Genomic DNA, 26,576 nt, shown 5'->3' on the forward strand with positions numbered 1-26,576 from the left:
CCAGCCACTGTCGTTGTTCGCAGTGCATGCTGGGTAGGTCAGCTTCATTGTGGAGGGCGCCATGTGCTATTGAGGTAGATCCGGTTGTATAAACAAGCGACTCACTACGGATCCATAAGGCCGCTCGTCGAAGGCTAAGACCGGGATTTGAGGAGTCCGCATCACCGTTTAAGCATGTACTGCACCAGACGTTGCCTCAGAACGGCGCTGCGGGCCGCAGCGAGTCTACACCGGTACGTTTAGTCCAACCAGAACCGCTTTAGTTATTTTCTCCGGAGCGGTGGCGGAAGGTGTGCGGCGTACTGCCGGCTTCTCAAGGGCAGACAGCCCCCGATCGATGGTAGAACATCGGCCCCTATTAAAACCACTTATTACGTGCCATGTTTTGCATTGCATTCCAAACATATTAAATATTGTTCCCGTGTCTTTCGATATATTTGTTTTGCAAAGTGTTTCCTGAATCTAGCAACCATTAAAGCGTGTTGGTCATGTGACATTGCGTTTAATTTGGATAAAATATTAAGTTAGCTTAAATTTGAACATTAGGAATGTTGCATTGATTTCTGTTTTCGACATTCAAGGTCATTCCGTCTGTTAAGGAATGATACGTGGTCGTGGGAATAAAAGACATTCTGACAGTCTTTTGTTGTGACCCTGGATATTAAAATTGGTTCTAAATTGAAGATATACATTCTAAATTGAGATATTCGTGATTTATATTGGGAAAATGTTTTCCATGCAGGAATGTCGTATTATTTTGTGTAACATTGAATGCACCATCTCTGGAAAGATGGAAAACTGTGTTATTGGAATGACAAAAATCTGTAATAACCCTATCTGAATTCCACCAGGCGACAGCTTGAGCAGCGCCAGACGCAAGCATGGTGCACGCTACGACTCCTCAGGACGGGCGCCGCCATTCGCTCGGACGCCTTGGTCTCGCCGTCCCTGGACGGCGCCCCCAAACAGTACTCACCCAAAATCCAGGAGCTTGTCAATGACATAGCCAGCCTCACATTGCTAGAAGTCTCGGACCTCAATGAGCTCCTTAAGGTGACCACCCACAACTGTCAAAGTCAAAATAATATGTTTTTAAAATGTTTTTTTCCCTTTTTTTACAGAAAACATTGAATATTCAAGATGTCGGAATGATGCCGATGGGAGCGATGGCTGCATCAGCTGGTCCGGGACCTGCTGTAAGTTTTTTTTAATAATAAAATAAATAAAAATGTAATTATAAAGTAGTTATTTTTTTCTCTTAAATCATGGGAAATTCCTACACCATTTACAGTTGTGCTAAAAGAAATGTTGTTCAGGCGCTGAAAAAAATGTCGTTCAGGCGCTAAAAAAAATGTCGTTCAGGCTGCAGAAGAGGAGGCGCCAGTGAAAAAAGAAAAGACTCACTTCACAGTCAAGTTAACTGAAGTCAACGCGGCCGAGAAGGTGAAACTCATTAAGGAGGTGAAGAATTGCATTCAAGGCTTGAACCTTGTGCAGGTAAGAATGACAAAATAATAATAAAGAAGAGATTCAGTGCAAGAGTTGATGTGTCCATGTTTTTTTTGTCCGTCCTCCATTAGGCCAAGAAACTTGTAGAGTCCCTTCCTCAGGAGATCCGTGCTAACGTTTCCAAAGAAGAAGCGGAGAAGCTTAAAGCAGCCTTGCAAGCGGCAGGCGGAACCGTCGTCCTGGAGTAGAAGCTCGCCCCCCTGCTGCCTGTTCGTCCATTTTAATTTTCTACGTGACAAAGCAGCAGAAGAAGAAACCTGCTTTCATTCGTCTGTTATGGTTCTTGAGCAGCGGGGCGGAACAAGTCGGACTGAACTTTTTATAAAGAAGCTCGTGTCTGCCCTGCTGGCGAGATGTCGCACTTGTTAGTGTGTTCGGTGCATATGTGCAAGTCTAGAAGTCAAGTGCACTCTTTTTTTTTTTTTGTTTGTTGCTCAAGGAATTCTTGTCATTAAAACCTCATATATAAACTATTTTTTTCCAGTTTGTTATACTCCATGCCTTAAAATTGCCAAATTGTTAGGTACAAATTCAAAACGTTAAAAAAAAAAGTCATTCTGCAGTCATTTTTTAAGTTTTAGAATGCTGTTACCTGATAAGTATATGCATCTGAGTTTTTATTTACTCTAAAACAAGAGTTTAAAAGAAATAGGTGCACACATTGTTTCTCTAAGTTGTGCAATTGTGAACTGGTTGCACAAGAAAACATCAAGTGCATGCAAATATACAAATTATATATATATACACACACACACACACATATAAAATATAAAAATATATTTTATATTTTATATTTTATATATATATATATATATATATATATATATATATATATATATATATATATATATATATATATATATATATATATATATATATATATATATATATATATATATATATATATATATATATATATATATATATATATATATATATATATATATATATATATATATATATATATATATATATATATATATATATATATATATATATAAAATATAAAATATATTTTTATATTCATATATATAAACGTTTTTTTCTGTTTAATTTTACTTTGTGATTTTACTGCTACAGGTGTCCTGCCAATCAATGAATACGATGCAAGCAACCAATCACGGCCATGCTTGCACATGAGGCTTGAGCAAACATTTCTGAAGTGAATGCAACGCGTCGTCTCCCCAAACTCAGTAAAAAAAACAAATATTACATGCATTTTTAAAGTTGAACTGGATGTCGAAGTAAGTGCAAGTTGAAGAACAAGTGTTAAACCTGGAGACATCTTTTGTTTTTTGAGTGAGGAGCGTCTGTTTTGCAAAATATGCAGCGTTTTTTTCCCCATCAAAGTTGAGAGCAAGTTTTCTGATTAAAACATTTGGGCTTGATCGACGTCAAACTACTTCAATGACAGACTTGGAAAGATAAGGTAAGTCAGATTTGTGCATTTTTGAGTTCCATTTATTAAGATGTTTCATGGATGGGTATTAATTATGAAATGTTTGACTAACTTATGTATGGGGTGGTAAAAACACATGGTGATGGCGGCTGTGATGATGATGCTCAGGTAGGTTGATGCAATGGATTCATTAAATCTAATTCCAAAATATCTGTATGCCCATATATTTGGAAAATTAGAGGGAACGTTGGTACAAATAACTTTAATCTTGGATTATTGCATACTGTTGGCTTCAGTTGATGAAATGATGGCGTTGTTGGTTTGATTGGAGATATTCTTTCAAATATATTCATTTTTTTGGGTAATCCTTCATTTAGTATAAACAATTCCTGTTTTTACATGATCTCTGTGTAAAAAAATCATGAAATTGAATCCCGTTTGAGCTATTTCAGTGTATATTTACAAGATGCAACACCGTGATTAACCGCTATAGGGCAGCAGAGTAACAATTCCATTGTGGTGTTTATACTTTTCAACAGCAAATGATGTAAAAATTGACTTTCTTTTAACTTGTTAACGTCAAATGAGTACCAAAACGAACCCGTTTACTTAAGGGTGAATTGAGGGAAAAAAAACAATAACAAAAAAACAACAAAAAACGGACAAGATCCAATGCATTTGAACTGGAATGGGCTGCCAGTCAATACATGACCAACCTGAGGACTTCTCATTTTGGGGCAAATTGTCCCAACATGTTGAAGTGAAGCTCGATAATGTTTGGAAAGACGGCAACCGAGTTGCTGACTCCACAATTTGCGTCAACCTGAAATCAATTTAGTGCTTTTTCCAGCCGCCTCTCACAATTTGAGTGACGACAATGTGAAGATGAGCCAGGACAAAGTCCAACACCAACAAAGCCCACAGGATACAACATTAGTTATATTTGCAAATGCGTTCCTCATGTGTTATTTGAACTCTGCTAACCTGGATTTCAATGAAGTTGAGATGCTGTGTTAAACAAATAATAACAATTCAATGAATTGCAGCTCATGTTTATCCTTTTATCTAATTGAATAAACCTCAAATAAACACAATGTTTAGAATTTATGACTGCAAAATGTCTTTAAAAACTGACTGTGAATGCCATTTAAGTTCATAACTCACTATTATTTGTCATTTTTTGTGAAAGTGCAGGTAAGTTTTTTTTTAAATTACAGAGTAAAGAGTCTCTTATTGTCTTTTGAGCATAAAAAACCTAAATTATGTTTGCTGGGATAGGCTCCAGCACCCCTAACAAGACAAGCAATACAGAAAATGAATGGAAAAAAAAAATAATAATAATCCCTACACATCTATACTTTTTAATTTGTTTTTATCATGACTACATAAATAGTAAAATCCAATTAAAATTGAAAATAATAATCACTACACATCTATACTTATTTTGTTTTTATCACGACTACATTAATAATAAAATCCAATTAAAATTCAAAATAATAATCACTACACCTCTATACTTTTTTTAATTAGATTTTATCACAACTGCATAAATAATAAAATCTGAATCTTCAAGTTACAAAATAGAGAAAAAATTGACACATTTAGTGAAGAAACATTGTAGTTAAATCCCTTAAGATTAATGTTTTAAATCATGACTAATAAAAACAGATTATAGTCGATAAAAAGTGAACAAATGAATGCATGGTTGATGTCTTGCCAGCATGTTTTATTTTTTAACCATATTCTGACTGTGTTGATGCTAAAAGTAGAACATACAAATGATAATTCTTGGCAAACTACCGCTGTGTCGAGCCAATTAATCGACTTCATTGGGAACAACGATAATTAACGAAGCGAGTTGACGATCATGGCGGGGTGACGTGATCGTTTGATTATGCCTGGCAAAGCCACATGTGGCCTAAACGGGTCATTTCCTACAATTTATATGACCTTCTTATAAGGAATACAGAAGAAAAAAACGCCTTTGTGGTGACTTATTGAGGAAACAACGTGGGTAACAACGTAATGGCTATGCGTCCCACTAAACGTCGTCTTCCGCTTCGTGGTTTGCTCGGTTTGCCACAAAATCAACTCAATTTGCCCACCAGCCGCAATAGAAATCATGGGCAGGAAATGACAGCAATTGTTTCTTAATAGGAAAACAAAAACATTATGTTTATTTGCGCCCTCGGGGGCAGGACATAACGTCATAATGTTTGACTTAAAATACGCAGTTTTTTTTTGGTGCACAGCTGCTAAACAACTGATTATTAGTTAAAAAAAATAACAATAATCATGATCATAATAACAAAAAAGTACCAACACCGTGATCAACGTTTGCTTATAAAATGTATTGTTTGCGTTTTTAAATGATTGGTGTTGATAGAAGTCCAATTTATTTGACGTGGGAGGTCGACAGCGAGTTAAAAATGCATAAATTTGCTATAATTATATTTTTTTTGTGTGAATTAACCCATTTTTCAAGACATTTTAAAGCCGCTTGGTTGGTTTAATGAGTAAAAAAAGGTTTTTAAAGGATAGTTTAATTGCTCTTACATTGTAAAGTCATTTTTGTAATAGTGACATTTTATATGGTTCACGATGACTATGTAATTTTCTTATTATTATTTGACTCTGGGCTATTGGAGTCTTTTTTAATGTATATTAATGACGGTGATACATCAAAAGGCTGGGTGTAAAATTGTATCTTTGCTATTGTAAAAGCTACTTGCAAGCAATTACATAAATTATGATGATGATTATGAATAAGTTGGCATTCTCATTAGTGGTTAAGAACTGGCAGTTACTATTATTATTATTATAGATATTTTTTAGAAGTTAGAGGGTTAGATGAGGCAACTTTTATACATATGTGCCTCATACTAAAAAAATAATAAATTTGATGGATTTTTCTGGTTTTCTTAAGATATTCATTAGTAGGTTTATGTACTTTTGTAGTATTAATTGTATGTTTTTTAGGATTTGAAAAGAAGAAAAGTTAGTATTTTTTTAAGAACCAACCATAACAGTTGGAGTTCATTTCAATATGTTTTAATGCAATAGAGTTTCAGCCAGGTTTAAAAATATAATTTTCTTTTAATGAGAGTTTATATTTCAGCTAACAAAATTAGTTTTCATCATTTCAGTCATTACCTTTAACGCCAATATCCTTAAATGACAGCCAACCTAAAAATGTTAAACTTACAGACTCTTACCAATCAAAAAATCCAACTAAACCACTCAATCTTTTTCACATATTTAATGTATGCCTTTTTCTTTGTGCATTTCTCCCCAAAAAACCCCAACACAAAGTCCCGCCTTCCACAATTCAATACCTATAAACCATTTTATTCCGCATCATTTACAACTCCTCTCAAGATTTATTTGGAACTAAAAATATGAGCATTTCTACCATGCTAGATAATCCCACCCACTCCCTGAATGATATTCATCATCTCCATAGAAAAGAAGCATCTAATACCAATTTTTCTGCTTCCACTTGAAATCTCTTCTCTTTGATTCCATTTATTCACCAAGTGAGATTTCAATGCACTTTATTTATTAACTGGATTGAATTGAATGGCCCTATCTTACTTAAATACACCAATATTTAACCCAAACAAGTTCATTTAAACCATTTAAACACTCAAGTCTTTATTTTCACAAAACAAAAACAGTACTGCTGCCCCAAAGGGATTTGACACTGCCATTTTATTCATCCACTTGGACACAAAATATATACAAACAGCCAAATGAGCAACTGTTTACACCTGAGCACTCACACCAAATATACTGTACACTTTAAAGAAAACACACATTTTTTGGAGAATACATTCAAATAGAAAAAGGGCAAGTGACCCACTCACAACAACAACCACAACAACAATAACAACAACAACAACATCCATGTCACAGCTTATGGATCTGCAATAAAAGAATACACGGACCCCACTGAGGCTATATATACATATATTCATGTTTTAGGACTTAATAGTGCACAACATAACAAAAACAGAACACAGTGCTTCCATGCAGCAGCACCACTGTGTCAATATACTTGATCGTACAGTAACCCGCCCCCTTTTTTTGTATTTTAATCTGTTTATTTTTAATACTTCTTTTTTTAAATAAATGTACACAGCGTTATTGTCATCTAAATGCCACTCGGTAGTGGTCAACAGAAAAGATACTTCATTTTTCCACATTAGAACACAGCAGCAAGCTACATAACTCATTGATTCTCATTGATTCTCATTGATTCTCATTGATTCTCATTGATTCTCATTGATTCTCATTGATTCTCATTGATTCTCATTGATTCTCATCAGTGTTTAATTAAATATGATGATAAACAGGCTTTGATGTAAAAGAGGGGGTCTTTGAAATTGGTTGCCATATCAAAGAGGTGCTGAATGAAATTTTTTCACTTTTTGCTACTTTTTGACTACATTGCCACACCCCTTTCCCCCCCACATAAGCACTTTATAACTAATAATGTTCATTTTTCTTTTCAATAGGCTTTTAAAAAAAGTACAACTCTTATTATATATTTTTAGTGTTATTATATGCAGATTTAGCTTGAAACTATCTCTTGTGCAAAATCTGGAGAGATGGTGTGCAAACTTAAGTTTTTTTAAGGGGATATTTATCTTTAAAAACAATAATAAAGTACACATCCATCTTGTTTTTATGTCCAATCCAAAATGCATTTTGAGAATATTTGTCCAGGCTGTAGAAGGCTCCCAACAAACATGGCGGCCCTCCCACAGCATAAAAAAACACACCCAAATATTGATTAGTACGCATACAATCCTATATCTGAAGTTAATTGACCAATAGTCTTAATTTAATCTTAATTCTAAACACCCCCTCTCTCCCATCAACACATTATTTAAAAGCCTGCTTTTAACCTGTAAAGACATTTTATTTTATTATGAGATGGTATGGATGTAGCTAATGAAGTGGTGAATGCATTATATGAAAAATTATTACGCAACACTGTGCATATATATAGTCTGACATGCACTCAAAATGTACCAAAAAAGAATTCAGTTTTTTTTTTTTTTTTTTGTTCCAAAGAGTCACCAACCCCTTTAAGGAGTTAAGGGTGAAGTCCTTGTTGTGTTTTAGCAACCCTTATAAAAGCAGCCAGTTTCACTTAAGTCCTTTTTTTGGCGAGCACTTGCCCGCAGACGGTAAGTCACGGCAATTCCGCTAAATCTGCGCGACAGCCTGAACTTTGCGCAAAAGCACCTTTTTACACATCCCATTGTTTTTTTTGTGTGACGTTGCACTGTACTTGAAATATGCAAAAGTATGGAAATATTAGCAAAAGTATGAGGATAAATTTCTTAGTTAATAAATAATTTATCAGCCACAAGTTAGGGCTGGACATTCATTTATTCATTTATTTTATTTTTTTAATGTATCTAAATCAGGAACGACCTAGTTGGAGCAATTGACGCTTTCCCATGGATTTGGGTTCGATTTCTAATGTTAACAACAAAAGAATCAGCACAATTTAGTATATTTCTTTAAGGGTTAGGGTTAAATATCTATTGTTGTCAATGGTGATAATGGAGATAATAGTAGTTTAAGTGGTGACATTTTTTTTAAAGTTTGATCCCAAGTGAATTTGGTGTATAGTACCCTGCTTAGACAATACAAATAATGAAAATGTCATCCTGACTCTGCATTTTGAATGATTTTTTTGAACCATAACCAGCGTCTACCACGCGAAACTAAGTGCCATGGAGATTATTTTGTGTTTAAATCACACAAAAGTAGGCAAAGGCTCATATGAAGAAGTCTTCTTTTCAATGGCTGTGTGAGGTTTCAAGGTTGTATTATTTGAAATGGCTCCACTCGAGTCTTGGCCGTTCAGCTTGGAGTCATTGGTTACTCTCCACATTCTCCTTTTGGGCCTTATCCAGAAGGTCCAAGTCCTCAACCGGTTGAGTTCCAAGCGGGCCTGCCGCCTTGCCATTGGCTACCAACGCGTGCCATTCCTCGGGGCCACAGGCGGGCGTCGACGCCTCCTGTTGGGTCGCCCGCTGGGGAACGTGGTTTAGAAGACTGGCCGTCTTGGTGTTTGGCGTGTTGCTATACGTATGGCGGTATTCCTCTTCGATGTTTCGACCCAATTTCCAGCGTTTCCACTTTTTCAGGACCTCTGACTGAACCTGCATAGTTTAATTGGTTACTCCACAATTACGCCAAATTCTACATCTAACACATCAAATTCAAATAATTAACATTTCTGAGTAAATCTTTCTTAACCTGAGGCTAAATCTTAAAATATACTCTAAAAATATACAAAAAAAATCCTTAAAAATGCTCTCCAATTCCACACAAAATAGAAGTGACTCACTTCCTTGTTGACAAAGCAGTACAAGATGGCCACCAGGAGACCCTGAGGAGACAAAAGTGGACCATAACTTTTTTTAATCATCGACTTTGCAATTCTCAGTCTCAAGTCTCTTCGCGCCGTCTGGGTCTCGGATCATAAAAGTGGAATAAGCCCCCCACTTTTGCCCCCGGTGGCCAAGTGGTCAATGGTAATGTGAGAGTGTGACACAGCCAGTTAGCAGCACATTATGTTCATGTAATCCTCCGTGGCAGGCTGAGTCACCACTGAAATTGGGACCCACATCTTAAAGTGAGAATGAAAGCCATGTTTTACATTCAATTGACTTGAGCTAGTGGCGGATATTCAATCCAAGCGAGACTTGGCTAATCCCTTCGTGTTCCATTTAGGTCTCAAATTCAGTTTTTTTAATGCTCTTGAAATGTCATAAATCAAGTCAATGAAGGTTTTAAATTCCACAATTTATTGCATACCTGTCAACTTGGAGGTTTTTCTTGTATTTTATGCATTTTTTTTGATCACTTCAAATTGTGTATGCTGTACAACAACTTTGTAGGGGAAAATGTATTTTAGCAGTACGTTTTTTTCTAAAAAACGGTCTTGTTTGACCTATTTTGGGTCTAATCTGGATAATTTTGGTCAAAACGTCATTGTCAACTGCTAATATTGTCTTTTTTAAGCATATGTTCATGTGCATTCCCCTATCTTTTCACTCTAAAATATAGCGTGTCAGCAAGTAATGTTCCCACAACTATTCCAATTTGGGGTAGATTTTAGACTTTTAAGTGTACCCTATGTCAGTAAATGTGTTGTGTAGCATTTTGGTGTTTTATTGTCGCTTAATAATGGGACTTATATTCATTAATAAGGGTAGTAATTAGCCGAGGTTGAACGTTATGTTATAGTAATGTGAGAATTCCATCAGATTTGGAAAATTGTTCAATTTATCAAGTCATTTCTTCATTAAAACTCAATTCGTTGACGTCCAATCTGAACTTTACCTGGAAAGAGGAGAAGAAAAGGTCAATGACCAGTTTGGTGAGCCGTAGCCCGATGGTAGTTTCCGTGGCCTCGTCCGTGACGTAAATAAAGACCACCTGATGGATGCCCAGGAGAGGGATGAGGGTGAGGGTTGACTTGGCCAACCTGTGACAGACCGGGTGGGTTGCGGGGGGTCACGGTCAGGTTGCCATCTTTTCCCAAATTTTCCATTACTGTTTCCACTAACCTGAATTTATAATCCGTGTATCTCATTTGATGGGCTCTTAATTTGGACACCAGAATTTTGATGATGTGGATGAAGATCAGGAAATTGATCTAAATGGAGCAGTTTTTTTTTTAAATTTAATAATGATATTGAAAGGAAAAAATAGAAGTAGACAGTTTATATGTTCAAAGAAGATCATTGGGGAATTCCTCATTATTTTTTTATGTTATGGTAAGAAGGAACTTATAGTTTAATACGGTAAAAAATACAATTTCTTTTACAATCACAATGACAAACATTTATTCGTGTCTAGATTACTTTAATGGAAAAGGGAAAAAAGGGGGGCAGATTAATAAAAAAAATATATTTTATTTGGAATTTCTTCTTCATAGGAAGAAAATGTCCTCCTCCATTTTTAATGTATATTATATGACAAAGTTTTTGTTTCTGGTCATCCTTTATTCATCCCAATTCATTTTTCATTCACAACCCACCCAGGAAAAAAAACGACAGTGACACATTCCACCTAAATATAATATTTCCCGCATTCTTTTAGATGGAAAAGGGAAAACAAGATGATCGATGGTGCAAATTCTTGTCAGTTAGAATCTATCCAAGAATCCTAATGTCAATGGCATGTAGCCATTAGCTATCATAATAAGTGTCCCAATTCCTTAGATGGAAATGGGAAAAAATAGGGTGGATGTGGGAAAAAATAGTCATGAAAATATATAATTTTTGTGTTATTGTTTTTTACTGATTTCTATAAGGAAATTCTATCTTGTATATATATGTAAGACTTTTTTCTTTTCCACTTGCAGGTTGTTTATTTCAACGCATAGCAACGACATTGTTGTCATGGGAAAGACTTTAAGGAAAAAGTGGTCTGCATCCTCTAATGGAAATCACTTACGACGTGACCTTTTGCACCAAGTAAGTTGTTACCTACTTATATTATTAGCATCAACACATTAAGCAAGACTGTGGACTTAATTTTTAGGGAATTGAAACAATAATTGTTTTTTGTACAATGAAAAAGTATCAAGTTTGAAGAGTGTAAAGATGTACTATGGATTCACATACAAAAACATGAGGTGGTTACTTCCTGGTCAGTGGATCAAGAATGATTTGTTTCCGCCACCGATGTGCAGCTTGAGCACCATTAAAGTGGGATAAATTCAGAAAGGCTAAAACGGGAACCAGGCCCGCTGATCTCGGGGACAACGCAAACACAGGAATTCCTGCGCGGTGCAGCCCACTTAACCCGACGATTCATGTGTGGAAAATAACAGTGTGTGTGCGTGAGTGTGTATGAGTGTGTGTGTGTGTGTGTGTGTGTAGGATGGACCTGACATGACAGTCATGACAAATTAGACTTATATAAACGTTCGCAAATGACCTTTAAGGAGTAAATAAGGACGGAGGTGTGGTCAGAGTCTGGTTTGGATGTGCAGCTTTTGATGTTTGTAGCGGGATAGTATAGTGAAAAGAATAGAAATTGTGCTTAAATGTGAGTTTAGAGAAATTCTGAATATGTATTTGAAAAAATATATAGTAAAAAAATGCATATTTTTTCCCCTATGACCAAAAAACATATTTTCTTACAAAATATAGACAAAATATACCTGGCTTTTGATTTTTTTTAGGTGATTGTTTACTCAAAAGATTAAAAATGTTCTTAAATGTGAATTTATATAAATTCTGAATTTCTATTTGAAAGAATATATATTAAAAAAAATGCATACTTTTTTCCCCTTTGACCCAAAACATTTTTTTCTTACAAAATGTAGAAAAAAAAATTCAATGGACATTTAAATATGAAAAAATATATTACTGAGAAGTATTTTTAGGTCACCAATGTCTCAAAACAACTAACTATAAAAATAGTTTCCCAGTCCATTAGTCTATTTATCATGATAGTCCTTTTTTAAAATGATAAATAACACAAAAAGTGGACAACTAAAACAACTTTACCACAACTGCCACCAATATGGGGGAACGTATAATCCACCAGTAGTTCATATTTATATTCTGTCCCCAGCACCTGTAAAACAAGCACAGAATTATCAACATTTTTTTACCTTCCTGGCCAACTCTAAATATGAAATGTTAATGAGGCGTGTGCCTTCGGGGCCGTCCCCCCCCCCAAAAAAAAGTCCTTTAGACATAATTGCCATATTTGGCTGCTCATAACAGAACAACTGCGTGGGTGCACTAATGAGGTGTTAGATTTAGTGTCAACATTAACTTGGTTGGGGAGTCAAACTATCTGCCAAAATTTGAGTTTACACAGGCAAGCTTCTTATTTAGTACTCAAACTTCACGTCTAATTTTCTTTATAGCCTCTACTATAAACTTAATGAGGTGTCATATAAATACTATGTCTTGTATTTGACTTGTATCTGCTACTGTGATTATCTACATGTGTATTTGCTGCCATTGTTATTACCGTCAATGGCACGTTTTTTAGACGTTTATGGCGACAAGAATACAGCAAAGTATGGAAACTCACTCGTGATTCTCGTAGAGATATTTTGCAATCACCCAGGGGACAAGAAATAATAATGGTGTACCTGTAAAAGGAAAAAAAATGCCATTATTATTCTCATAGTCATCACAATCAAGAATTGGGTCAAATTCCCCTTAAAAAAACAGCAAGAATGGACCCAAAACCATAAGGAAGTGACCCCGGAATGCCTGAAAATGTCCCCAAATCAACAGGAAGTGACTTCAGGTCAACAGGCAGTGATCTGAAAATGCTCCAAAAGCAATAGGAAGTAACTTGGAAATGGTCCAAACAGGAAAGGACCCGCAGGAACCTCACTAAGCAAAGCATGCCCTGTACAATGTTTTTTTTTTACCCCCCAGAAACTACATTTTCTAGTAATATCACATGATTTCCATTTTTTGCTCACCCCAGCCAATGCACAGGTAGATCTGGAAGTAATTCCTCTCTGTAAACACGGTGATAACAAGCAGGTTGTGGAGGTAGATGCCTTCAACCAGGAGCCAATAGCTGTTGGCCAAGATGCTATACTGCATCATCACCGCCGCCACACGACAGCTAACTGTAATCTAAAGACCCAAAATCATTCAACTTCATAAAATAAAGGGAAAAATTGCATTTTTATGCATTTCCACCTACCTGGTTGTTTACCAACAAGTCCACAGGAGACACTGAGGCTCGGGAAAACCCTTGTTCCTGGTCCCAACTCAAATCCTGGGACGTGATGTTAGCCTCCATTAAAGCGTCTTTAATAAGAATGGACAAAGCTCGCAGGATGAAGGATGCAAAGAGGTTCATGTGGATGTTGTTTCGCATGCAGTGGAGTTTTCTGTCAGAAGAAGAATAGCTCATTATCAATGGGATCATTCGCCCTTCAAAATAAAACTTTCCTCTTTTTACCTGAAGAATATAAGGATGCTTAGAGCCAATACCAAGGCCACCAGTGAGAGGGAATATCCCACTGTGTACATGATCCGAATATGGCCGTAGAACTGCTGCAAAGGGAAAACATAGTTTCTTTTTGATTGAAATTAAAGATAAATAAAGGAACTCATTGGAAAACATTGATGGTAAAACATGTCTACTCCGTTCTGTGTTAAAGGTCTTAGCATCTCACCTGACTGGGCCCATTGGAGTCACATTCACTGGTGTTTTTAGTAAGCCACTGGCCATTAGCATCACATTCCTGGTACACTAATCCGTGTTGAACTACAATTAAAAAGGGGAGACAGATTTAAAATGAGTTTGGGTTATGGTTAATTCAGGATTTTGGTTCTAAATCATTCCTACCTTTGTGGTACCATGGCAGAAACCACGGACATGACACGCTGACCGTAGTGTTGGGTGGTCCGTCGGGCCAGCAGGCGTACTTATCGAAGGTTCTGTTGCACACAAGCACTGTAGGTAGTAATAACAAAGAAGCAATATAGCTGAGAACATCATGCCGCTTTCATCTTCTGTTGGTGTCCTTCACGTTTTTAGGGGTTTTTGACATGTCTTGTTTATCTTCACGGTGACGTCCCATTTGTCTCAATGGGAAAAGTAATGTTATACTCCAATATGGTCAAATTGAGAAATATTTCAATAGACATGACATAGGTTAACATTGTTCAGTTTTGATTGGCCGGCAGTGAGTTAAGAAATGGCCCGCACAAGAACCTTAAATCAGTCTGCATTTTTTTTGCACTTTTTAGATGGGATTAGTTGCCGAAATGGTGCGACTCTATTAATGCAAAAAGACATCTAAGTCGGAAATATGGAAAAAAAATCATTTGAAGTGGGAATGCTGAAACAACAACAAAAACTTACCAGTACTGGGCGGGGCTTTGCTGTTGTTGTGCTCGCACTCGTCCATGTACAACATCCAGCTCTCTTGCAGCTTATCCATAGTGACGGCGGGGGACATCTAAAGCGCCGTAGGAAGTTGGGGAGGGTCATAACAGATACACCCGAGCTTTTATCGTTGCCCCCTAGTCGCCAGGGGGGGACCAAAGTATGATAAGAATGTGAGCTTGACAAAAGGCATGATGGCACAAAGCTCATGTATATGTCTATAGTACAGTAGGCCTATACTACTATGTGGTGGGTGGTATACTATGATATAATATGTGAGGGTGAGCCACGTCATAATTCGTTGAGGTGGGTTGACAGGGTGACGTTACCCAAACGTAGTTAACTAAACATGGCAGTTTGCTTAGGTGGACACCTTGATCTGGATTGTGTCAGAGGACAGTGGAGGTGAACAAGAAAGACTCTAACAATGGTGTATAGGATTTCTAGTTAGCTCATTCATTCAGTTTCTCAACTGCGAGGGTTACGAAGGGGTGCTGGAGCCTATCCCAGCCAACTATAGGTAATGGACACCCTGAATTGGTGGCCAGCCAATGTAGAGGGACAACCATTCACAGTTATATCTAGGGGCAATTTACTATGTTCAACCAGCTAGCATAGCATGCATGTTTTTTGTTATGTGGGTGGAAACTGGAGTACCCGGACAAAATCCACGCAAGCCCGGGGAAGAACATGCAAATTCCACACAGTTAGGCCCAAACTGGGCTAATTTTCTAAATTATATTTATCCTGAAAATTTATTTTTTAATTTTTTATAGCATTTAACTCATTGCTTGCCAATAATAACCATATATGTCCAATTCTAATAAATTAAAAGTACTTGCAGTCAACTTTTATGTTTCAGTGCCCCGGACCAATGAGTTAAATCATAATTTTTCCTAAAAAGTATTTTTATTTACCTATATTATATAAAAATATACAACACTTACATAATCCAAGCACTTTTACCCATGGCAGATATTCTCAAGTCGATTTACAATTGAAAAAAAATTACACTGGCTAGAATGCGACTACATAAAATATTATATAATACTCTCTAAAGCCAGTGTTGCGTTCACTGACCCACCTGGATGCTGCCAGAGACCAGCAGCGTTGCCAAAAGCAGGAAAAGCCGCGTCATTTCCCAAGTGGAGATTGGTATTCACCTCATTGGAGGGCGGGAGGGATCTTATCTGGACTGACCACTCTACCTGGTTAACACACGTCCACATACACATACACATGGGCCATGTCACGTAACAACAAAAGAACTAAAAGAGGAAAGAAGCAGGGCGGTGTCATCACATTAGAAGGTGTGTAGTACATTTCAAGAGGCCATTGTGAGTGATTTCCATCCTGCTCGGTCACTCACCTTAGCACCAAGTCGTTTTTTTAAGCGCGAAGTAGGAGAACGGAACGAAATCTGAAACGTTTCTGCAAAAAACACCTTGACAGTGGAAACATTTTTGGCTAAAACGTTTCAAATTTCATTCGGTTCTGGTCTTTGCCGGAAGACGGATGCGCCAAGTCAAGACATATTTTATTATTTTTTTCTTTCTTCGTTGACCCTTCAGCTGTGTTTTTTTTGTCTGAACATTCCAAACAAAGGCATGAAAATGTAAATGTCCAACGGCATGGGAGCGGGACGTCAGATAGTATCTAAAACCAAGAGGAATGCTTTCCTAATGGACTGTACAGAGGAATGACCCTACAGGAAGCATTAGCTAATTACCTCGGGGGCGCCGATAGGCATCGGATCAGACTGGTCGCCACATCCTTGTAATGTATGTTTGCCATTGAGTTTGGACTGTAAGAAAGCTGCTGCTAGTGTGGAGATTTTTTTAGATTTAATGTGCTGTTTTTACCCTCTTAAACAATATTACTTAAAGATTTTTTGGCCTCAATCATTGTTCTTCACTTTAATGAATGCAAATGCAGTTTAGTTTTAACATCAATAAATTTAAGCAAAATCTTTAAAGAAGAAAATGTATTTTTTTTGAGGATTTATGTGGTCACACTTTTGCAAGATAAGAGAAGTTTGGGTCAAGATCTGGTCAAAAGTCATAATGTGAAATGGGACATTTTATTTAATATTATTATTTGTATTTATTTCATGTTCTGCCCAGGTGTATGTGGGTTTTCTCTGGGTACTCCACTTTCCTCACCCATTCCAAAGACATGTTAGGCTAATCGGACACTCTAAATTTCCCTTAGATATGGATGTAAATGTAAATAGTTGAGCTTGGATAGGCTCCAGCACCCCCTACTACCCTTGTGAGGATGAAGCAGTTCAGAAAATGAATTATTTCAATCATTTTCCATACTACTTGTCCTCAAAAGGGTTGCAAGATTTTTTTTGTGAGAGAAATGTGTTGAAATTTGAGTGTATGCAACAATTTAATTGTGTAATTTAATTGGATGTTTTTTAATCAAAAGCAATAACCGTCAATCAAGATTTTTTTCCTCTATATTCTATTTTAATTATCAAGCTGAGTGTTACGTTGGTGTATGCGTGTCTTGGTTTGGGCATTCAATTCTGAGCCCAATTCCAGCCAATAAAAAATGCTAATTAACAACTATCCTAGCAGGAAATAACCCTTTGACCCCAATATACTTTTTTTCTTTTCATCTGCATGAACGTTGTGGGCCACAAGGAGCCCCATAAGGATGATTAACTATTCATCACTTTTCCTTAGTGTATGTATGAAAGATTCATATTCTGTATAATTCTGCAACACAGCGATGAATACTAGTCCAGGAATGTAAAATATTCAGGGCAATATATATATCGCGGAAGTAGCGTCACTAATTTGCTTGACTTGAAGCCGGAACAGATCAAGACAGATAAAAATGACCGCCCCCCCCCCCCCCCCCCCCAACCTCAACTACACGAATGAATAATCATGCATGCATTATCCCTGGAGATGTGTACACTCTTATATGATATGTCTGTTTAAATACATTTGCAAGAGCAAAGGGTGCAAGGGAGGTTATAATAATGTGTGATGAGGCGTATGCAAGTGTTTAAATTTTTCATATAAGCTTCTGTTTTTCACAAAAAAAGCAAATAACATGAATTTATTAATAAAATATAAATAAAAAATGACATTATTTAGGAGAATATGCCTATGATAGCTTAGGTATAGCATGTAATGCTTCACTTTTAGTCGCTAGGGAGCGGGAATTGATCCCAAACCACTTGTACCCGAGTCAGGTAATTGTACCACTAAGGTAAAACACAAGATTTGGTTCATGTAATTTTATATGTCAATACTTTACATTTAAACAATAGTAACTGTGTTGTACATTGATTTCTAGTTGTGTTTAAACTCAATAAATAAACAAAATAAACTTTAACAATTTTTAAAAATATATAATAGCAGAAAAAATCGTGATAAGTGAAGCCGTGATAATCGAGGGAAGACTGTATATCAATATTTCAAAAATATGGTTATGTGTATCACTAACTTGACTTGACCTTTTTAAAATTATGACATCCAATCAATGAACATGATAAGTTCCAATCAGGAAGCAGGATGACACTCACTTACTAATTCTAGTTTTTCCTCTATTTTGCAGGTAAAACTACAACAATTATATACGTACTTTATATTTCTCCGAAAGACGCTAATTAAGGTAAGACAAACATTTTTTTACTTAATATTGGGGTGGCTTTTGTGTTTTCTGCTACTATTTGTGCATTGGTGATTAAGTTAATAGCTTTCCAATTGTTACTATTAGTGCAACCAATACATTGGGCTGCTAATTTATGGGATGTTTTCAGGGAATGAAAGAAATTTTGGGATTCTATATTCATGTTTATGGTTTAGAAAGTATATAATATTGTTTAGTTGCTTTTTAATGGAATATTGACCAGAAAAGGTAGGTACTTTAAATACTACAATATTACAAATAGATGTTTATTTCAATAACTACAAATAATGATGAATGCAAAGTATGAAATAATACAGTTAAAATGTAAGGCACATAAAAAAACTCTAAAAAACAGATTATAAAACTAAAAAAAAAATTAATATTTACAGAAAATCCATCAGCATACTATAAAGACATCCACCATTCAATAAAGTTATGGCTAAAATGAAATAATTATCCCTTTATTACCGTTCCATAATTACAGTGATTTAAAAAAATAATAATAATAATTTTAGACTTTTCAGATCCTTCCACTATCAATTTTTTTCTACAGAACATAAACCATGAGTAGACTTTATTTGTAATTTGCATGAAGTCCTATATAGCTAAAGGCTAGCAAAGAAGTATGGCGGGCAAATCCTCCAAACGTTCCATTGTTATCAGATGACTGTCATTCTCATCATAACATCTCCAGCCTCAAGCATACATGTGTGTGTGTGTCTGTTTGTGCCCGCATTTGACCTTGACTCATCTTAAAAATATGTTTCAAACAAAACAAAGCCTTCACATTAACGCTTGACAAGAGTTGTCCTGCATGTTTGCTTTGGCGGTCATTCATTTGCGTAACATCAGTTCGGGGGCCACGCTGCAGGGAAAACAAAGCTCTATTATTCAAATAATATTCAACTCATTTTTTTAGGGGGGGGGAGAATAGTTATGTCTGTGAAAAGGTTTGACTTTAATCTCTGTTGAGCCCCTCCAAATGCATACCGTGTTGTCATTCTATTTGTCGGTGCACGCAAACGAATCAATGGTGAGTGCCCTCCAACAAAATAAAAGCAAGTTGAAAAAGGAAATTTTCCGATACGTACTTGAACATTTTGCTGCCCACGCCATTTTTTTTGGTGAGTGGTAACAATGTTTTGTCTGTCAATGACAACTAATTTTCAAACAAAAGGCGCCATACACTTTTATAAGCCGTAAATACTTTTCGTCATTTTTAACGATTTTTTTTTTGTGGAAATGAACTCAACCTTGCATAAGTTTAGAGAAATAGCAGCAAAATTCACTTAATAGTTTAGTAACAATTTTTGTTAGGGTTAAGAATGTTTTGTTTGTCAATGACAACAAATTTTCAATGAGCAGTAAATTATTTTCGTCTTTTTTAACGATTTTTTATAGCGGAAATGAGCTCAACCTTGCATAAGTTTATAGAAATAGCAGCAATATTCACTTAATAGTTTAGTAACAATTTTTTGTTAGGGTTAACAATGTTTTGTCTGTCAATGACATCAAATTTTCAATGAGCAGTAAATTATTTTCGTCTTTTTTAACGATTTTTCTTAGCATAAGTTAAGAGAAATAGCATCAATCTTCACTTAACAGTTTAATAACATTTTTTGTGAGTGTTAACAATGTTTTGTCCATCAAGGACAAATCTTCAAATAAAGACGCCTTACAGATAAATCGTAAATAGTTTTCGTCATTAACGATTTTTGTTTTGGGCAAATATGTACTCAACCTTGCATAATTTTATAGAAATAGCAGCAATCTTCAATTCATACTTTAATAACAACTCAAGTCTTGTATTGTGTCAAATAGATGCAAAGCAGGACGTGTATATTTGTGAATAATTGCTTCCACGTTCTTGTATCGTCAACAAACCCATAACCTTCGTCTCTGTGTTGGTGGCCTAATTTGGTCACTCTCTTGTCAAAAGGATTATTAGGGCGCAATACTTTGATTAATTCGCTTGTCTTTGGACGTGCCTGCTCTGCCATGTTTGCAAAATATGTCACCACAAACATTTTGTTCAGCACCCCGGCCTTCATTGTTCTCCGACGCATCATTTATGAATCCATATAAACATGGAGGGTTGGCAGTGTGTGGTCATGGTTCAGTGACAGCGACAGATGTCCAATTCATACACTTTTTGCACTACAAGTGTACGTAAATTAACCATTTTTTTCTGGCGATACCTTGTATAGTTTGATTATTTGGTTATTTCATACATTTGAAGGAAAATGATTCTTTTTAACAAACTATATTTAAGATATTAAACAGTACTTGGATATTAAACAGTACCTGGATGTTAAACAGTACCTGGATATTAAACAGTACTTGGATAGTAAACAGTACTTGGATATTAAACAGTACTTGGATATTAAGAAGTACTTGGATATTAAGCTGTACTTGGATATTAAGCTGTACTTGGATATTAAGCTGTACTTGGATATTAAGCTGTACTTAGATATTAAAATCTCTCTCTCATATATTAAACTCTCTCATGAATATAATTTTGAGAGCTGGTTTCAACAGTAAACTCTGTCACCATTTGACCGGCGACCAAAAGACCGGCGACCAAAAGTCCGAGCACCAGATAAAGTTAATGATTACACTAGGGTTGGGCAATCAGTTTAAACTATGCCCAACAAGTCTTTTTGATGCATATATTTGATCAAATATGAGATTTATAATGACATCCATTGATCAAATTTTCCTTATAAAGTTGTTTTTAAAAGCATTAGACATACCCCAAAACCTTAATAATTTGTTTTACACTGAAACCCCAATACCTAAATAATTTGCACTACACTAAAAATATTCTGTTAAAACACAACTTGAATTTTGACTCTCAGCCAAAAATCCTTATATCTCATTTTTCTTCCTCAAACCAAAACTTCCGTCCAGTTTCCCCTTGCGTCCGAAATCATTAAATTCTTACGAGCACTCTGTGCAAATTGCTCCCGTTTCCTGTATCAAAAAAAAAAAAAAAAAGTCACATCCCTCAACCCGCATTCGACCCAACGGGAAAACCAGAGTGGTTAACCTGTGATCTTAAGTCCAAAAAGCAGATGGTTAGCTACTAAATATCTAGGAGGATGCACACATGTGCTCGTCCATGACCCTGTTATGCTTTTTTCTCCCATCATCTTCCTACTTTTCCAGCCCACGTTATTGATGTGTTTTTGTCCAGTGTCTATAGGGGGTCACATCTGGTGAATATGCGTGACAAACAATGACAAACGCCTGTAAAACGTTGCCCATTCACCTTGGTTGTTCATGCCGTCATGTGTGGGACGATTGTCAATGTGCTCGCTCGTCATTGGTTGCTAGGGTGAAGTGTTCATAGTTAAAATCAACTAGAGGTCTTTTATTTGTGGATGCTTTCTGTTGCCTGTTGAAAAATTGAAGGTTTTATAGATTTTTTTTAACGTTTTTTATTGTTGTTGTTGCTTTAATCTTTGACATTGAATTCAATTGAAGTTTTGGTTGGAAATGACTTGAATTGAGATTTATCGCAAGACTTGTTGGAATATACGATGTAAGTTGGTTTTAAGTGGGTTATATTTGGTCTGATTGTTTTGAGTAGTAGTGTCTTGCTAATAAATGATACCAGATTAAAATCGTAAATTGTTATATTAAGATAACTTAAGTGCTTCAAAAAAAGGAAGAAGACATTGGTCTTTATTTATTTCCTGACTGACAAAACTAATTTATTTTCCAGTCGTTATTCCCCAATTGAGATGTAGTTTGTCATTCATATTTTTTGCATTTTTAAACTCTAATCCACTCTGTTCTTCTTTTTGTTCTTCTTGAGGACACTAACTAAAATTGCTAGATTTCCGTTATCCCTGGACGGATCAGAATAAAATTTAGCATGTCTATAGCAGGCATTTATTCACATTGATCTGTGGAGGCAGAATTTGTCTTTTTGGCAAAAAAATTGAAGCCTTTTTTTGTGCCAGATTGCCCAACACCATATTAAAAGAAAGATTCTTCCTGTCTGTTGGGATTTAGCTTTGTTTTGGCACAAAACATTGAATTTGACACAAACAAAACCTTGTTAAACAATTCCTAATTAAGCCAGATGGTAAATTCCACTAAAATAACTCAAAAAAATCCACTTGGAAATTAATTAGACCGACTTCTTCACTTCAGTGTGAATAAATAGTCAATAACTCAGCCATTATTTGTCTCTACCAGTCAAAACGGATCAGAATGGAAGACAGCCAATATGCAAAATGAAAAACATACATATAAGTTGACTCTTTACAATATAGGTCAGTGCTTCTACTAGTGTCAAGGCCAGCAAAAAAAAACTAAAAAACTAAAACCCTCCCGGCCCTGACCTCAACTATCAACTTAGCCTCAGGTGTTGTGTAATTTTCGCCCAAATAATCGGTTACCCTCAGGCCCCTCCGAGTCGAAGCCAGCTGATAGTTTGCTGCCTACCGCAGCTGCTTATACGTGACAGTGACACCAAAAAAAAAAAAGAAAAAAAAGGTTCAGAGTGCATTTTACGCCATGCTATCACTTCACTGACATTCTAAGAAAAAACAGAAATGAAGCTTTCTCGGTGTTGTTTATTTTCCCATGTCCAAAATCTAGGTTCACTCGTCGCAAATGACCCGACTTGGACGGAAAGAATTAAACACGCATATTAGTTCGGGTCACCCGAATACACATAGAAAAGCGAGATAAGGGTAGAAGGACGTTGAAGTGGACGTGAAGTGAAGACAACATGGTCAGACTCGCGTGGCAAAGTTAGCATCATTCATTCATTCACTGAACTGCAGCCTCATGTGCGTGTAATAGACGTGTCGTTTCGCTCATGCGTTAGAAATACAAATTAACCCCAGGCTACTTTTTTTTCTTTCATATTTGCTACATCCGTGCTCTATTCTTGACAATTTCTGTGACTACCGTATTTTCACGACTATAAGGCGCACTTAAAAGTCTTAAATTTTCTCCAAAATAGACAGTGCGCCTTATAATCCAGTGCGCCTTATTTCTGTAAACATAAACTAATTAGGCAGTTAAATAGATAGTAATTCACATATGCTGTTTCGAGCTTAAAGGAACAGTTGGCTGTCTAGAAGCTTCTCACAGGACTGAATTTTTTTTAAGTAAAAAAGCACATCTGGCTTAAATTGAAAGTGTGAAAATAGCAATTATTTTTTTGACAGGTAGGGACTCTTAGGATTATAATTGGTTTGTCACAAATAAATATTTTGCTATACACATGATATGCATACAATTTACTCCATTAACTGCGTTATTGTCGATGTTTAGGCATTGTGGTGAAAGGAATTTAAATATCTTAATGCTGTCATCAACTGAGGGCAAAAAAATCATTTTAAAGCAAAGTTACTATAAACAACAATACACTGTAAGGAATAATGATGATACCCTGTTATAAATCAATAGTTTTCAGAAAATTGGTACTCATGATTTACTTTCTCGGGCCACACAAAATGATTCGGAGGGCCAGATTTGGCCCCCGGGCCGCCACTTTGACACCTGTGTAGTATTACATGATCTAAAATGTGGGTTATATGGTTAGATTCACCTTTTTAACACCGGAAAAAAGCCTTTTTAATGAATTTTTATATTCCTTCACTCTTTCATACTTGGTGGATGGAAGAAAAAGTGGAATTAGATTTTACTTTAGTACAATTTGTAGTGTATTAAATAGATTTTTCCTCTAAAATAATAGTTAAGTGGCACTATAGGACTTCAAAAAAAAGATCCCAATGAATGAATACATTGTGCAATCCATTCTAATTCCTCTCAGGTTAATTTAAACCACCGCCGAGAAACTTAAAAGTACAAAGTAAAAACCTTTTTAAAGAATCCGTCTCCATGGCGACGTAATCAACGCCATCGTTTTTGGTTCCTTGCTTTTTTTTTTAAATTAACACCCAAAGATGTTCCTGTAAAACAAATGGAACGCTAACCGATGCATTTAATGCATCATCCCTCCTACGAGATCATCATTTGCAAACATGACGCTTTGGTATTTATGTTTTTCACACTTTGGATGGATGGATGCTGTGCGTTTTAGACTGATTAGTGCTGCTGAATATTTCATGGCATTTGATCACATGAGAATTGTGAGCTTAATGGCTGGGGCGGGGATGACACGGCTTGACCGGAATGGCAGAAAAAGCTTGATTTTAGTCAGGTGAAGAAGTGTTTTAGTGAAGGATAGTTGTTGGAAATCACTTTTGTTGCAATAAAAGCAAAGGTTAAACAGTTCCAAGGCTTTTTAAGTCCTATCTTAAAGAACTACTGGGTATTAATATGAAGCTCTATTAGTTTTTGCTGTTAACTGGAACTAAGTATGACCTAATTGCAGATGTTGTATTTATTTTTATTTTTTTTTGAAAATATTTTGACTTAGAAGTAATTTAACAATGCTAAACTACAAAAGAAAAAATATTAAAAAACAACATTTTTTAATATGACAAAAATAACCACCATTTCTATTCAATATTTTTGTCCCACCCCTATTTTGCTGTTTGCCCCCAAATATAATGTAATAAATAATACAAAAAAAGGCAAACTAATTTAAAAATATATATAGTTTGATATATCAGTCACATTTCCCACAATTCATGTATAAAATATATGTTCAGCCATATAGAGGGAAATGATTTTATCACTATGAAAATGATCCAAATGTGTTCTTTAGCTCCAAGCTTTCCCATTTTAATTGGATTTAACATCTATCTCTATAAATTAGACACACTTGGCATCTTGGTTTCTATCAGCTTCAAATAATTGTCCTTATTCTTTCCATTTTTACAGATGAATGCATGTGCATTTTTCTTTCTTGCAAACTGTATTGCTTTTCATGCGATGACTCATTTTTAACTGCGTATTTTTTAAACACCACATCTTTCCTTACAGTTTACATCCATATCTACAATTAAATAATCATCTGTGCTTAGAAAACCCCCCTAAAAAAGAACAGTCTGCCCTTTAGATATTAGCATTTTTATTTTATGACCGTTGCGTTGTTCAATTTGCAGACCTGTCGTAAAGTGCGTGTGGTCGGTCAGTATATGACCGCCATTCATTTCCCCGAATTTCAGCCTTAATTAAATCACTTATTTGTCCGTCACGTGTCAGACCTCAGGAAGCGGCATAGATGTATGGGTGGATGTATTTCTATGCATGTGATGTAAACAGAAGGTCAATGCCCCCCTTGGCGTCTCCAGGCCCGTCAGGACGACTGTTGTTTATGTCCAATCCTGCTAATGATAGGCGGGGATATGTTTTTTTTTTCCGTTTTTGTGGTGTATGCCATTGACAACTATAGATAAAATTAGATTAGATAACTTTATTCATCCTGTAGTCGGGAGGGTGAGAATACAGACACAGCAAAATACATTGCAGACATAGATAAATAGTCAAGAAATAGGTTAATAAATAAATAAGCGTGTTGCTGAAATATATCTATCCATATCTATATCTGTACATACATATAAATACACACATACATACATATACATACATATAAATACACACATACATACATATACATACATATACACACGTATACACATACATACACACATACACATACATACACATACATACATGTATACATACATGTATACATACATGTATACATACATACACACATATACACACATACATACATGTATACACACATGTATACACACATGTATACACACATGTATACACACATGTATACACACATGTATACACATGTATACACACATGTATACACACACATATATATATATATATATATATATATATATATATATATATATATATATATATATATATATATATATATATATATATATATATATATATATATATATATATATATATATATATATATATATATATATATATATATATATATATATATATATATATACAAATATACACATATATACACACACATATATACACATGCATACATACTACTTGCATGCATACATACACACACATAGATGTGATGTAAACATGTGTTTTATAGTCTGGAAAATATTGTCATTCTGGATTGAAATTGAGACTATTGACGATAGATAAAAATGACCTAGTTGTCATTTTTTGCAAA

The 26,576-nt window shown here is 35.5% G+C and overlaps 2 protein-coding genes across 8 annotated transcripts in view; one reads left to right on the forward strand and one right to left on the reverse strand.

The window, feature by feature from the left end:
- Position 1: 1 nt before the first annotated feature.
- mrpl12 (mitochondrial ribosomal protein L12) lies at positions 2 to 1,977 on the forward strand. The gene is made up of 5 exons (XM_077733767.1): positions 2 to 233; positions 852 to 1,053; positions 1,122 to 1,196; positions 1,363 to 1,497; positions 1,581 to 1,977. The coding sequence occupies exons 1-5, from the start codon at positions 175 to 177 to the stop codon at positions 1,695 to 1,697; spliced, it is 588 nt and encodes a 195-aa protein (XP_077589893.1). The 5' UTR covers positions 2 to 174; the 3' UTR covers positions 1,698 to 1,977.
- A 4,611-nt stretch (positions 1,978 to 6,588) lies between these two features.
- gcgra (glucagon receptor a) overlaps positions 6,589 to 26,576 on the reverse strand; it is a 31,381-nt gene continuing 11,393 nt past the window's right edge. For 2 of the 7 annotated variants that reach the window (XM_077735103.1, XM_077735104.1), the window contains 13 exons: positions 15,906 to 16,029; positions 14,798 to 14,894; positions 14,279 to 14,386; positions 14,106 to 14,197; positions 13,889 to 13,983; positions 13,628 to 13,817; positions 13,398 to 13,557; positions 12,995 to 13,055; positions 12,457 to 12,526; positions 10,504 to 10,592; positions 10,277 to 10,421; positions 9,279 to 9,320; positions 6,589 to 9,090 (listed from right to left, as the gene is read on the reverse strand). In XM_077735103.1, the coding sequence (XP_077591229.1) occupies positions 8,800 to 9,090; positions 9,279 to 9,320; positions 10,277 to 10,421; positions 10,504 to 10,592; positions 12,457 to 12,526; positions 12,995 to 13,055; positions 13,398 to 13,557; positions 13,628 to 13,817; positions 13,889 to 13,983; positions 14,106 to 14,197; positions 14,279 to 14,386; positions 14,798 to 14,894; positions 15,906 to 15,959 (1,494 nt within the window). In that variant the 5' untranslated portion in view covers positions 15,960 to 16,029 and the 3' untranslated portion in view covers positions 6,589 to 8,799. Of the gene's footprint in view, positions 9,091 to 9,278; positions 9,321 to 10,276; positions 10,422 to 10,503; positions 10,593 to 12,456; positions 12,527 to 12,994; positions 13,056 to 13,397; positions 13,558 to 13,627; positions 13,818 to 13,888; positions 13,984 to 14,105; positions 14,198 to 14,278; positions 14,387 to 14,797; positions 14,959 to 15,905; positions 16,030 to 26,576 lie in introns of all 7 variants that reach the window. The other 5 variants (XM_077735108.1, XM_077735107.1, XM_077735105.1 and 2 more) reach the window with 4 other exon arrangements.

This window comes from Stigmatopora nigra, chromosome 15 (genome assembly GCF_051989575.1).
Source record: "Stigmatopora nigra isolate UIUO_SnigA chromosome 15, RoL_Snig_1.1, whole genome shotgun sequence".
NCBI classification, from domain to species: Eukaryota; Metazoa; Chordata; class Actinopteri; order Syngnathiformes; family Syngnathidae; genus Stigmatopora; species Stigmatopora nigra.

Excerpts from the sequence above, each read along its gene's own strand:
- mrpl12 (XM_077733767.1), top strand. The coding sequence starts at position 175 with ATGTACTGCACCAGACGTTGCCTCAGAACGGCGCTGCGGGCCGCAGCG. Across the intron at positions 234-851 it reads GCCGCAGCGAGTCTACACCG|GCGACAGCTTGAGCAGCGCC; the intron begins GTACGTTTAGTC and ends GAATTCCACCAG. Across the intron at positions 1,498-1,580 it reads AAGGCTTGAACCTTGTGCAG|GCCAAGAAACTTGTAGAGTC; the intron begins GTAAGAATGACA and ends GTCCTCCATTAG.